The sequence below is a fragment of the Chenopodium album genome, chromosome 5 (assembly GCF_948465745.1).
Source record: "Chenopodium album chromosome 5, dcCheAlbu1.1, whole genome shotgun sequence".
Taxonomy (NCBI): domain Eukaryota; kingdom Viridiplantae; phylum Streptophyta; class Magnoliopsida; order Caryophyllales; family Amaranthaceae; genus Chenopodium; species Chenopodium album.
In genome coordinates, this window is record NC_137838.1 from 56,189,791 (window position 1) to 56,201,956 (window position 12,166).

Sequence of the window (12,166 nt, forward strand, 5' to 3'; positions counted from 1 at the left end):
CCCGTCATTAGTGGGGGTCTGTTTTTGATGACAAAGAGACCCGTTGTAAGTGATGTCAGGTTTGTTACATGAGTTATAAATTTAATAAATTTGAAGAAAAAGAAACCCGTTATTAGAGATAGGGGGTCTGTTAAGTGGTACCAAACAGACCTACCATGTCAAATAACGGCTCTCTTTGTCCATTTAATTATTTTTTAAAAAATAATATTTTTGTTTTTTTTATTTGGTACGGTTTTGGACGATTTTCATTTGAATTTTGAATATTCTACTTATATGCTATGTAAAAATTGGCGGATTATTTATAAATTGTAAATTACACTCGAAGACCACATAAAATAGCAACAGATTAAATTAAAATTGATACAATAAGATCATCCAACATAAATTTGCAAAAAAAAAAATTAAAAAAAAAATCCTATGAATTTACTGAAATTTTACAATTATAATAACACCATATGTTCTTGAATACTCCATTTCCAATCTCCTCTGTTCGAGAATTTACTACTCGTATGACGAAATCACACAAACCTGACAAAAAAAATAGAAAAAAAAAAACAAGAAAAATTACTCTTAATGAAATTCATATAAAACAAAACAAATTCATTTACAAAACAATATACTACATCCAAAACAATTACTGTATAACATAGTTAGTTACCCACTTGAGTATAATCTCGGTGGAATGAATAACTCCCAAAAAATACAACAACTAGCTCTGCAAAACCTTCATGAATCAGCCCATCAGAGAAATGACCCGAAGGTGAGACCCGAAATAGGACTACAACCAAAATTGAAGATAAGTTGTAATTAAGAGCCGTAGCAAATGTAATTCATAAAAATGCAAAAAAATTGTAAAACTTTCATAACATTCAAATCATAAAATTTGTTCAATTTGAGAAAAATACAATTCAAAAGTTTAATAACAATCAAATCATAAATATAGAGAGAATTTAAACTGAAAAATCAATGTATAGATCGATTACCGTAATTTTAATCGGAAGTTCAGTCATAAATTAGACAACAATTCTTCATAATTTGCAGATCTATTATCGAACATTATCGGAACTTAGCAAGTAGCGATATTCTCAAACTTGGGGAAAATAAGAGGATAAAAGGCAAGCATGTAAGAGGATAGAAAGAGCCCATCTTTACCATTCTTAGAATAAATGTAGTGTTTTGATTTAATGGAGAAGAAGGAGATAGTAATGATTTAATGGAGAAGGGAAGAAGTGACGGCGACATATTCATAAGGAAAGGATGAGGGTTTTAATTATGGGTTGGGCTTGCATTGGGCGGAGGATTTGTAGAGTGAGAATAGGTGAATGACTTTTGGGAAATAATGATAAAATAAAATAAATAGGTCAAGGCAATCTACTAGCATGAGTAAGAGCAAAGCTAAGAGACCTGTCATACTAGTCAACGACTCTTTCAATTTCCTTCTCTAATCAAAGGTGTGGGACCTAATCAAATAAGAGACCCGTTAGGATTGATAACAGGTCTCTCATTTCTCTCTCTCTCTCTCTCTCTCTTTAATACACATAAGAGACCCGTTATAATTAATATTGGATCTTTTACATCAAAGAGCTAGACCCGTTGGTTAAATAACGGGTCTTTAATTGGGGGTCTTTTTTCCAAGTTTTGTAGTAGTGCAACAACAACAAGGAAGGAGGTGGCGGCACGATGGTGGTCGAATGGCGGCAGTAAGGTGGCTGCGAGGAGGTGCTCGTGAGGAGCTCAAGACCACAAATGAAAGCAAAAAGGAGGTGAGTATAGAGGAGGAAGGAGAAAGGAGAAGGAAAGTAAGAAGAGAAATAGGAGATGTGATGAAATAGCTCATGTTCCATGGCTATTTATAGGGAAGTTTGGTACTACTTCAAGTTGTTCAACCATGACATTCAATGAAGGAGGCAAGTGAGTGGGTTTTCCCCCCTTTGTCGACCTGCTATTTTATATATATATATATATATATATATATATATATATATATATTGAAGTAGAATGCTAGGAAAATTGACGTACAAATTTTGTGTAGTACTAGTGTATTACATATATGAATTGAAATAGCGAACTTTGTACTTTGTCGTCTGAATCGGATACAAATTATTAACGGTTGAAAATATGATTTTTGGGTAAGACAAACTTTGACTTGACTCGTATAATTAAAATCATTATAAAATATAGGTATAAATTATCATATAATATTTTGTATGATAAAATATTTCGGAAAATCCATATTTAATAGTTATTAAATGACTTAAAAATACCGGGTATTACAGTCTACCCCCCTTAAAAGAAGTTTCGACCTTGAAACTTAAGTTGAATATAAGTAAAATTATTTGAATTGTTCAAACTGACTCATGCACAACCTATAATGACTTGGAACGACTCAAACTATGACTTAGGTATAACACTTAACTACTCAAAATGACTCAAAAACTAACCGAAAAGGGCAAAAGCGCGAAACTCTATCGCATGGAGTTACGCCCCCGTATCTCGACTACTGACCTCAGAAAACAACTCTGGATATCTTTTCCTCATATCTGCTTTGGCTTCCCAAGCAGCTTCCTCGGTTTTATGGTTTGACCATAAAAACTTGACTATCTTAACATCCTTGTTCCTAGTGTTTCTCACTTTACTATCCAAAATCTTCATAGGTCTTTCCTCATAAGTCAAGTTTTCATCCATCTCGATGGTCTCAGGCTGTAAGAGATGGGAAACATCTGGTATGTACTTCCGAATTTGGCTCACATGGAACACATTGTGAACTCTTTCTAGCTCGTTAGGCAAATCCAACTTGTATGCTACTTTTCCCACCTTTTGGATGATCTCGTACGGTTGTAGACACCCATTTGTGTCTCCCCAAAACCAAACCCAGTGATGAGTACCTTTCACGTCGAATCATAATCGAATGAAGCAAAAGTGTGGAAAGTTTAGTGTTGCGGATAGTTTTAATTTCTTTTCTCTTCTCTCTGTTTTTGAAAACTTATTTTAAGAAAACAGCCAATCCAGTTTTGTTTGTCCATGATATGGGTCCAATAGTAGTGTAGTTGGATGGGGCTTGACAAGAGCTTTCCAACGATATATTATAAGCCCAATTCCGATGAATATTGAGGAAGTTATGGCCAATTTACTAAACTGGGCCCGGTTTGAGCCTTATATGCGGCCCAATGATCTAGACGAGGGCCTAATATGATTTATCATTCCTAATGCAATTAGGAATGGTTTTATTTTTCTAGATTCTTCTAGAAGGTTATTTTCATTCCTAATTCAATTAGCATTGATAAATTGACTTTTGTTGACTTTTCAGAGTTTTAATTAAAATCAAAGAACATTTTTGAGGAAAAGATACGATTTTATCCTCCTGTACGGCAAAATTTATCTGATTTTAGAAAACGCGTCAAAAACAGGATTGGCGCCTAACGCCAGGTATTGGCGCCTGGCGCCAGCATTGGCGCCTGGCGCTAACGCTGGTGCCTGGCGCCAATGGCCAATTCCTGGCGCCAATCTCGTTTTTCGTGCGCCAATACTCTGTTTTGTTAATTTTATCTTTTTGGCTGATTTTCTCTATAAATAACATCGTAAAAACTTCGTTTTCATTCACCAACAACCAGTTTTCAATTCTCATTCTCTATAATCATTCATCTCTCCTTCTCTTTCTCTTTTCTAAACTAGTCTTTTACATACAAAATTCCGCATTCGCAAGATCTAGAAACACCTAGCCATATTCGAAGTTGCCTTCGCCCTAGACGTGAAAGGTTTAATTTCTGAGGGTTTGGTCCCAAATCTCTCTTTCAATTATTTAATTTAATTGTTTGTTTTATATTTTCCTTGAAGTTACTAATGTGTGTATTTTGTTATTAGAAAGAGGTACGAGGCATCAAAGTAAGTGGTTTAATGGTTTTAATTGATATTATGATGTAGAAATCATGTTTAAATTGTTATTATGATATTCCTAGTATCATGTTTGGGGAAAAGGTTATAATATCAAATATGCTTATTATGATTCCTGCGATGCTTCCTATGTTTTTCCTAATATTTATGATTGTTAGTATCATGTTAGGGTTAAAGATTTGATTTTTATTGCTTAGTGACATGCTAGGGTTTGTTATTAATCTTGTTAGTATCATGCCTAGGATCTTGCTATTTTTATTATGCTTTAACATGATTATGATTATTTTTATTTTTATTATAATTATTATTATTATTTTTATTATGTTGCTTGATTATTTATTTTTATTGCTTGATCACACCTTTTATTCATGTTTAAAGGGAATTAATATTTGTAATCACGCTTAATAAGATAATTAATAATCTTGTTAGGGTTAATTTGATTATAATTTCAAGTGATCGCCAATACTAGGTTTATTTGTGCATTATATTCAACCAACATAGATAAACAGGTTTAGGGTTAAACTTATTAATTGCATGTTAATCAAAAAGCGCACATGAATACGATCAGAATAAAGTAGAGGCCTATTATTAGGGCAGGTTCAATCTCTTTTAGGTTGGATTTGTACCATCATCCCTGAACCCTTATTTGGTTCAAGACCTTATGGAGTTGACGATCTCTTGGATCGTTAAGGGGTGTAACCTTCACCCTGTAAACGGTTTACAAGTTCCTAAAACTTGTTGGCGACTCTTTTGCTCTATCTTCTTCCCTTTTGGACGCCACCGTACTTTAGTGTATGATCACAGTGGGGTTCAAGCTAGGGGTTTAACGCTTGAAATTTATTCCCTGCAACGGTCCAATGTACTTCGGGCTTAAATTTTCTCTTTTCTCGAACCTCATCACTCCCTTCATCGGAGATATTTTCAATAAAACTTTCTCACCTACTTCATATTCCTCATACATTCTCTTCAAATCTGCATAGTTCTTTTGACGATCTTATGCGACTTTTATTTTCTCCTGAATCATCTTTACTTGTTTCACCGTTTCTTCAATCATCTCTGGCCCGAGTGTAACTGTCTCATTTATGTCGTTCCAATATATCGGGCTTCTACACTTCCGCCCATACAAAGCCTCGAATGGCGCCATCCCAATGCTTGCATGATAACTGTTGTTGTAGGAAAACTCTATCAAGTCCAAGTGATCTTCCCACGAACCCTAGTATCCCATGACACATGATTTTAGCATATCCTCCAAAGTTTGTATTGTTCTCTCTGTTTGACCATCAGTTGCGGGGTGGAATGCAGTGCTCATTAACAACCTAGTCCCCATAGCCTTTTGTAAACTTTGCCAGAAGTTAGATAAGAACATAGAGTCCCTATCCGAAATGATGTCCTTTTGCACACCATGGTATTTCACCACAAATTTCACATACGCCCTTCCCAATTGATCCATCGACCATGTACTTCTCATGGTTATAAACGGTGCACACTTCGTCAATCGATCCACTATGACCCAAATTATATCATTTCCTGCTCGAGTCTTGGGTAAGGCTCCCACAAAATCCATAGCGATCGAATCCCACTTCTAACTAGGCACCTCCAAGGATTGAACTGTTCCTTAGGGTCTCTTATGCTCAATTTTGACCTTTTGACAAGTCAAACATCTAGCCACAAATTCTGCAAATTCCCTTTTCATATTCGGCCACCAAAACGTCTTTTTCATGTCCTTATACAACTTATCCCCTCCGGGATGCATTGAATAAGGAGAACTATGAGCTTCCTCCATCAACTTTTGCTTCAAATCGCTTCAATTCTGGGGAATACACCATCTCCCTTTAAACCTCATGCTTCCATCATCGGCTATTGCAAGTATTTGCCCTTCCTCGATCTTTTCTTTAATCTTGTTCAAATTCTCGTCCCCTGGTTAACTTTCTTGAATCTCATCATAAATTGACGGTTTGCTCAACAAGGAACTCAAAATTTTCTTTACCTCTCCTTGTTCCATTACCTCCTAATTCATCTTTTAAAATTCCACACACAATTGATCTGGTAGAATCATCGCATTAACTGCATGACTTGCCTTCCTACTTAATGCATCAGCTACAACATTCGCATTCCCTTCGTGATACTGAATCTCCAAATCGTAATCCTTAATCAACTCCAACCATCATCGTTGTCTCATGTTCAACTCCTTTTGAGTGAATATGTACTTCAAACTCTTGTGATCAGTGAAAATCCTACATGTTACTCCGTACAAGCAGTGTCTTCAAATCTTCAATGCAAATACAATTGTGGCTAACTCCAAGTCATGGGTCGGGTAATTCACCTCATAAGGCTTCAACTGTCTCGAGGCATTAGAGATCACCTTTTGGTTTTGCATCAACACACAACCTAACCCGAACTTTGATGCATCACTATACACCTCATATTGCTCACTCTCATCAGGCAGGGCTAACACAGGTGTCGTAGTCAACTTCTCTTTTAATGTCTAAAAAGCCTTCTCACACTTCGGAGTCCACTCATACTTACATTATTTTCTAATCAAGCTCGTCATAGGCTTTGCAATTCTTCAGAAATCCTTAACAAATCTCCTATAATAACCTACTAACCCAAGAAAACTCCGAACATCTGACATACTCCTCGGGGTCGGCCATTCACTTACAGCCTTTACCTTTGCTAGATCCACCAATACTCCTTCCTTAGAAATCACATGATCTAGGAAAGCTATCTCTTCCAACAAAAAATCGCACTTTGAGAGTTTGGCGTACAATTGATGCTCTCTCAAGGTTGACAATACCGCCCTCAAATGATCCTCATGCTCATCTCGATTCTTTGAATACACCAAAATATCATCGATAAACACTACAATAAACTTATCCAAGTATGGCCTAAAAATTCGGTGCATTAAATCCATAAAAACAGCAGGTGCATTGGCTAGCCCAAATGGCATAACAACAAATTCATAATGACCATAACGAGTCCTAAATGCACTTTTTGCAATGTCCACTCTTCTATCCTCAACTGATGATACCTTGATCTCAATTCGATCTTCAAAAATATTCCCGCCCCTTTCAACTGGTCGAACAAATCATCAATCCTAGGTAACGGGTACTTGTTCTTGACCGTCACATTGTTCAACTCTCGCTAATCTATACATAGCCTCAAGCTTCCATCCTTCTTCTTTACGAACAACACCGGTGCACCCCAGGGTGATGAACTCGGTCGAATGTATCCTTTCTCTAGCAAGTTTTCTAACTGAGTCTTCAACTCTTTCATCTCAGCCGAGGCCATCTTATATGGAGTCTTTGAAATAGACCTGTCCCGGGCACTAAGTCTATAGTAAACTTACATCCCTCACAGGTGTCATCCCTGGAATTTCTTTGGGGAAAACGTCAAGAAATTCATTTACTACTAGAATGTTTTTCCCATCATCTCTACCACCTTCTTCTATCCTTTGGACACTACACAAATACAGTGGATGTCCCTTTGCGACACACTTTTTAAGTTTCAAAGCAGATATGATCATTAACCCTGATCTTTTCCCTTTCCTTTGATAGGTTACTCTAACTTTGCCTGGGCCACACAATGTGACCTTTTGGGCCTCGCAATCAATTTGGGCCTTGTACTTGACCAACCAATCCATCCCCAAAATACTATCGAGATATTGTAAGTCAAGCTCGATTAAGTCTGATGGAAACTCTACATTTGAAATGACAAGAGGTACACCTTGATGCATCTTAGTGCAACTCACCACTTCCCCTGATGGGATAGAAATATCTAAGGAAACAGACATCAGACTCTCTAATTTGAGTCTGTCTACTAAACTTCTAGAAATAAAAGAATGAGATGCCCCTAAATCAAACATGACTTTAGTAGACATAGAACAAATAAAGAAATTGCCAATTACCACATTAGAAGCAGTTGCAGCCTCACGGCTATTCATCACGAACACACGACCCTTAGGAGTGGCTCCACTGTTGTTGGGTGTAGGCTTGAAATGAATCCACTGGGCTGAGTTGGCTTGGGTTGGTTCTTCTCATCTTGGGGTTTACCCGACTGCTCATCAGAGACCTACTTATAATACTCATACTCACGGTGACCTAGCTTTTGACAGTAGCGGCAAGTCACCAGGTTTCCCTCACAATCCCTTCCTGGGTGGTTTTTCGCACATCTCTTGCAAAAATAGGTTCTCTTGGGTTTGTCTCTATTCCCTCGGTTCCCATTTCCTCTTTCAATATTACCCCTGTTGTCCCTTTTCCCATTGAAATTCCCACTCGGGTTCCCTTCAACCTTGGGTTTCTTCTCACTCCCATTGAAAGCTCCACTAGGCTTCCTCTTTTCCCCAGAATAGTTTCCCTCTGGCTCTCTCCCTCTGATCCCATAAAGGTGCGCTGCCCTCCCGTAAACCTCATCTAAGGTTCAAAAGTCACTCTTCCCAATTTCTCTTGAAGGGTTAAAGTCAAACCTTGCTCAAACCTCTGTGCCTTAAGCGCCTCAGTTGGTACTACCTCAGGTGCAAATCTCATTAACTCAATGAACTTGCTATAATACTCATTAATCGTCATGTTCCCCATCCTAAGGTTCGTAAACTCCATATGCTTTTATTTCCTCAAATAGGCAGGGTAAAACTTCTCTCTCAAAGCTTCCTTAAATTCAACCCACCCAAAGTTAGGATTACAAAACAAGTCATCTCTCCTTTGACTCCACCACAAATCGGCTTCCTCTCTAAGGTAATAAACAACATTATTGACTTTTAATTCCTCAGGGCAATTAATAGCATAAAAAAGTTAATCAAATTCTCTCACCCAATTTTCTAAGCTTGCTGGGTCTACCTTGCCAAGGTAAGTGGGTGGTTTGGCCGCAGCTACTCTTTTAAAAACTTTCCCAAAAGCATCAAGGTCATTATGGGCTTTTCCCTGGTTTGAGACAATACCAGCTATGTTTTCGGTTATTTTGGTTAGCCTTTTGATGACAGAGCTGGCCTTGGAACTACTCCCTTTCTTAATTCGTTGTCTTAGAGACATGATCCTGAATAATGTGGTAATTAAGCACATGAATTTACAAACAAATTATATCTACCAGCAAAGACTCAGAATTGTGATAACTTTACTGTTCACAAAATATTTTGAGTACTAAACGTTTCATTAAATTAACCGGTAAGTCTAAACTGTCATTTTAAAGCAACTCTAGATAGCATATAAAAATAAATCGTCACAAGACTTTATCATAATTTGCATGCAATTATAACACACAAATCAACAAAACACTTCACCATATAATTCACATAAGAGTGCAATTCACCTTCCAATCCATTTCCACTTGAATAATTATCAAATAATTCATGAACCTTCACCAATATACTCATCTTAATCCATTTCAAAATTAATCCGAACCTTTATATTCTAAAATATAGGTTGGACGTTTTCTTAGTCCATATGCACATAATTCACGTAAAGTTCGAAATCATTTCTGAATACGTTTCAAACTCTTTAATTTCGGAAATATTATATATATATATATATATATATATATATATATATATATATATATATATATATATATATATATATATATATATATATATATATATATATATATATTAATCTTTCTTCATATTAAAATGGAAAGTAGTTTTTACTTAAATATTTACTTAATATATACTTTCAGGAAAAAAAAAAAAACAAATGTGAAACTCTATCCTATATTCCCTTCTTAGGTCTACCCATCAGTTTTATATTCCAATTTTTATCTTTGTAAGACCCGAAAACTAGATTGGAGATTGATATGGATGAAAGTAATGTAATATAAGACTAAATGCATTATTGTTCTCTCTCCTCTTCCTGTTCTTCGATTTTGATGGTTGTTCCTCATCAATTTTGATCTACAATGGCTAGAAAGAGAAGACAAACTACTCCAACACCTCAGCAAGCATCATCTTCGACTACTCATGAACCTTTTGATAAAATTCTGGAGAATCTGAGAAACTCTGGTACTTCTTTTAAACCAACCACGATTAAGGAAGTTGACGAGCTGGTTACTCCGGCACCGGCTCTTGTTAATCCGGCAGTAGGGCCTATTCCGAGAAGTGATGCAGAGACTATTGCACAGTCATATGAGAATTTAGGTCAACCTACAGCGTCAGAATCCAATCAAACAGTAACCCGGGTTTCTAGGGTTACTGTTCCATTGATTTCTGGGAGTCAAGCTGAGCCTGTTGTTCCAGATCCTAGAGTTGCACAAGATAAATCAAATGGGGATGGTGGATCATATAATGGAAAGCTGACTGCTAAAGGTGCTTCCCTGACCTATGTTGCTCCGAGAGTAGAGGATGGTAAACAAATTGCTCAGTTGCAGGAATCTGAGCTCTCTGCAGGTAATTTGAAATGGCTAAATGCTTTAGTCTTTTATGTTGTTGGTTATTATCCTACAATTGCTGCTGTTCAACGCTATATTGCTCAACAATGGTGTTTTGTGCAAAAACCAGAAGTGTTCTGGCATGATGACGGATATTTTATTATTAATCTGTGCTCAATTGAAGATAAGAATGCTGTTCTTTGTGCTGGACCTCATATGTTTTATGGTAAACCTGCAATTGTGAAGCCATGGAATGCTAAGTTTGATTTTAATGCTGAAATTTTAAGAACTGTTCCTATTTGGGTTAAGTTTCCTAACTTACCTCTGAATTGTTGGGGAGCTGAAACTCTTAGTAGGATTGGTAGTCTTCTGGGAATACCGCTCTGTGCTGATGAGTGCACAACGAGGCAGCTTAGGGTCTCCTTTGCAAGAGTGCTTATTGAGATTGATGTGACAAAGGTTTTGCCTAAGACTGTTTTTGTCAAAAGCCCTCTGAATGAACTTCTGGAATTAAAAGTGGTCTATGAATGGACACCTGCTTTTTGTTGTGTATGCAATAAGGTGGGACATGATTGTACTAAAACTGTACATACAAAGCAGAACAAGGGTAAGAAACCAGATACTGTAGCTAAACAGGTCTGGGTTACTAAGCCTGTTCAACCTACTGCTGCTGATCCTGTTCTTGACAAAACAGTTCATGGAGCAGATGTAACTCCTGCTGCTGCTCCTGCTAATCATAATGATGGGTGGAGAGTAGTGGGTAGGAAGACAAGAACTCAGGGTATTAAAGCCAAAACTACAGTTGGTGCTTCTCCTAGTGCCTATGCTGCTTTGATGATTGATGAGGTGGATGGAGCTGGAGGGTTCACTCTAAATCCTATTGGGGGTGATGGAAATCCCCCTCTGGTGCCATGATTATTATCACTTGGAATATTAGGGGTCTTAATGACCTCAATAAAGTAACCGCTGTTAAGAAGTTACTGCATCAAAATAATTGTGATATTATTGGTCTTGTTGAAACTAAAGTTAAATTGAAGAATGTTGTCAATGTGCAGAGGAAGATGGGTATTGGCTGGTCTTGGATTACTAATATGTCTCAATCTTCCAAAGGCAGGATCTGGGTTGGCTGGAAGAATGATAGGATTACTTTGGATGTGCTTACTATCCATGAACAATTTATTCATTGTTTAATCAGTACTAAGGATTTGGCTACCCAAATTAATTGTACTTTTGTATATGGTCTTCACTCTATTCATGATAGGAAAGCTCTTTGGGATGGAATTAGGAGTTTGACTTCTCCTGGGCTGCCTTGGCTGTGTTCTGGTGATTTCAACTCTGTTCTGCATTCTGAAGATAGGATCCATGGGAATGTTGTTACTGATTATGAAGTTAGAGATTTCCAGCAGTTTATAGATGATATGGAATTTGTAGAGATCAAGAGTAAAGGGCTGCCTTTTTCTTGGTCAAATAAGGCTCATGATGGGCCTAGAACCTGCACCAGGATTGATAGGGGTTTGGTTAATCAAGCTTGGATTGGTCAGTATGGTCATGTGGAAGCTATTTATCTTCCTCCTTCCCTTTCTGATCACACTCCTCTTCTTTTTGAAATTTTCCAATCTTCTCCTGGTAAAGCTAGGCCTTTTAGATTTCTTAATTGTATTGCTAAGCATGATCTTTTTCTGGAATCTGTTAAGGATGCTTGGCAAGCTGATATTTCTGGTAATGCTATGAAATGTGTTTGGGCAAAATTAAAGCTTGTTAAAGTTCAGATGAAGAAGCTCAACACCAAGTATTTTAGTAATATTGAGGCTAGAATTGATGCTGCTCATACCTCTCTTCTTGAAACTCAAAGCTTGTTGGCTAATAACCATGATCCTGCCTTGGTTGCCAAGGAAGCTGATTGTATTAAGCAGATTAAGTTTTG

General features: G+C 37.1%; 1 protein-coding gene and 1 long non-coding RNA gene across 2 annotated transcripts; both read right to left on the bottom strand.

Annotated features, from left to right (window-relative positions):
* Window positions 1-279: 279 nt before the first annotated feature.
* On the bottom strand, window positions 280-1,318 carry LOC145630767 (uncharacterized). Its single transcript, XR_014112238.1, has 3 exons — window positions 984-1,318; window positions 663-778; window positions 280-528 (listed from the first exon to the last, which is right to left on the bottom strand). It is a non-coding gene; the product is annotated as an uncharacterized LOC145630767 (long non-coding RNA).
* Window positions 1,319-7,222: 5,904 nt separating this feature from the next.
* On the bottom strand, window positions 7,223-7,831 carry LOC145632925 (uncharacterized). Its single transcript, XM_081685247.1, has one exon. It carries the CDS (start codon window positions 7,829-7,831, stop codon window positions 7,223-7,225), a length of 609 nt encoding a protein of 202 aa, XP_081541373.1.
* Window positions 7,832-12,166: the final 4,335 nt, after the last annotated feature.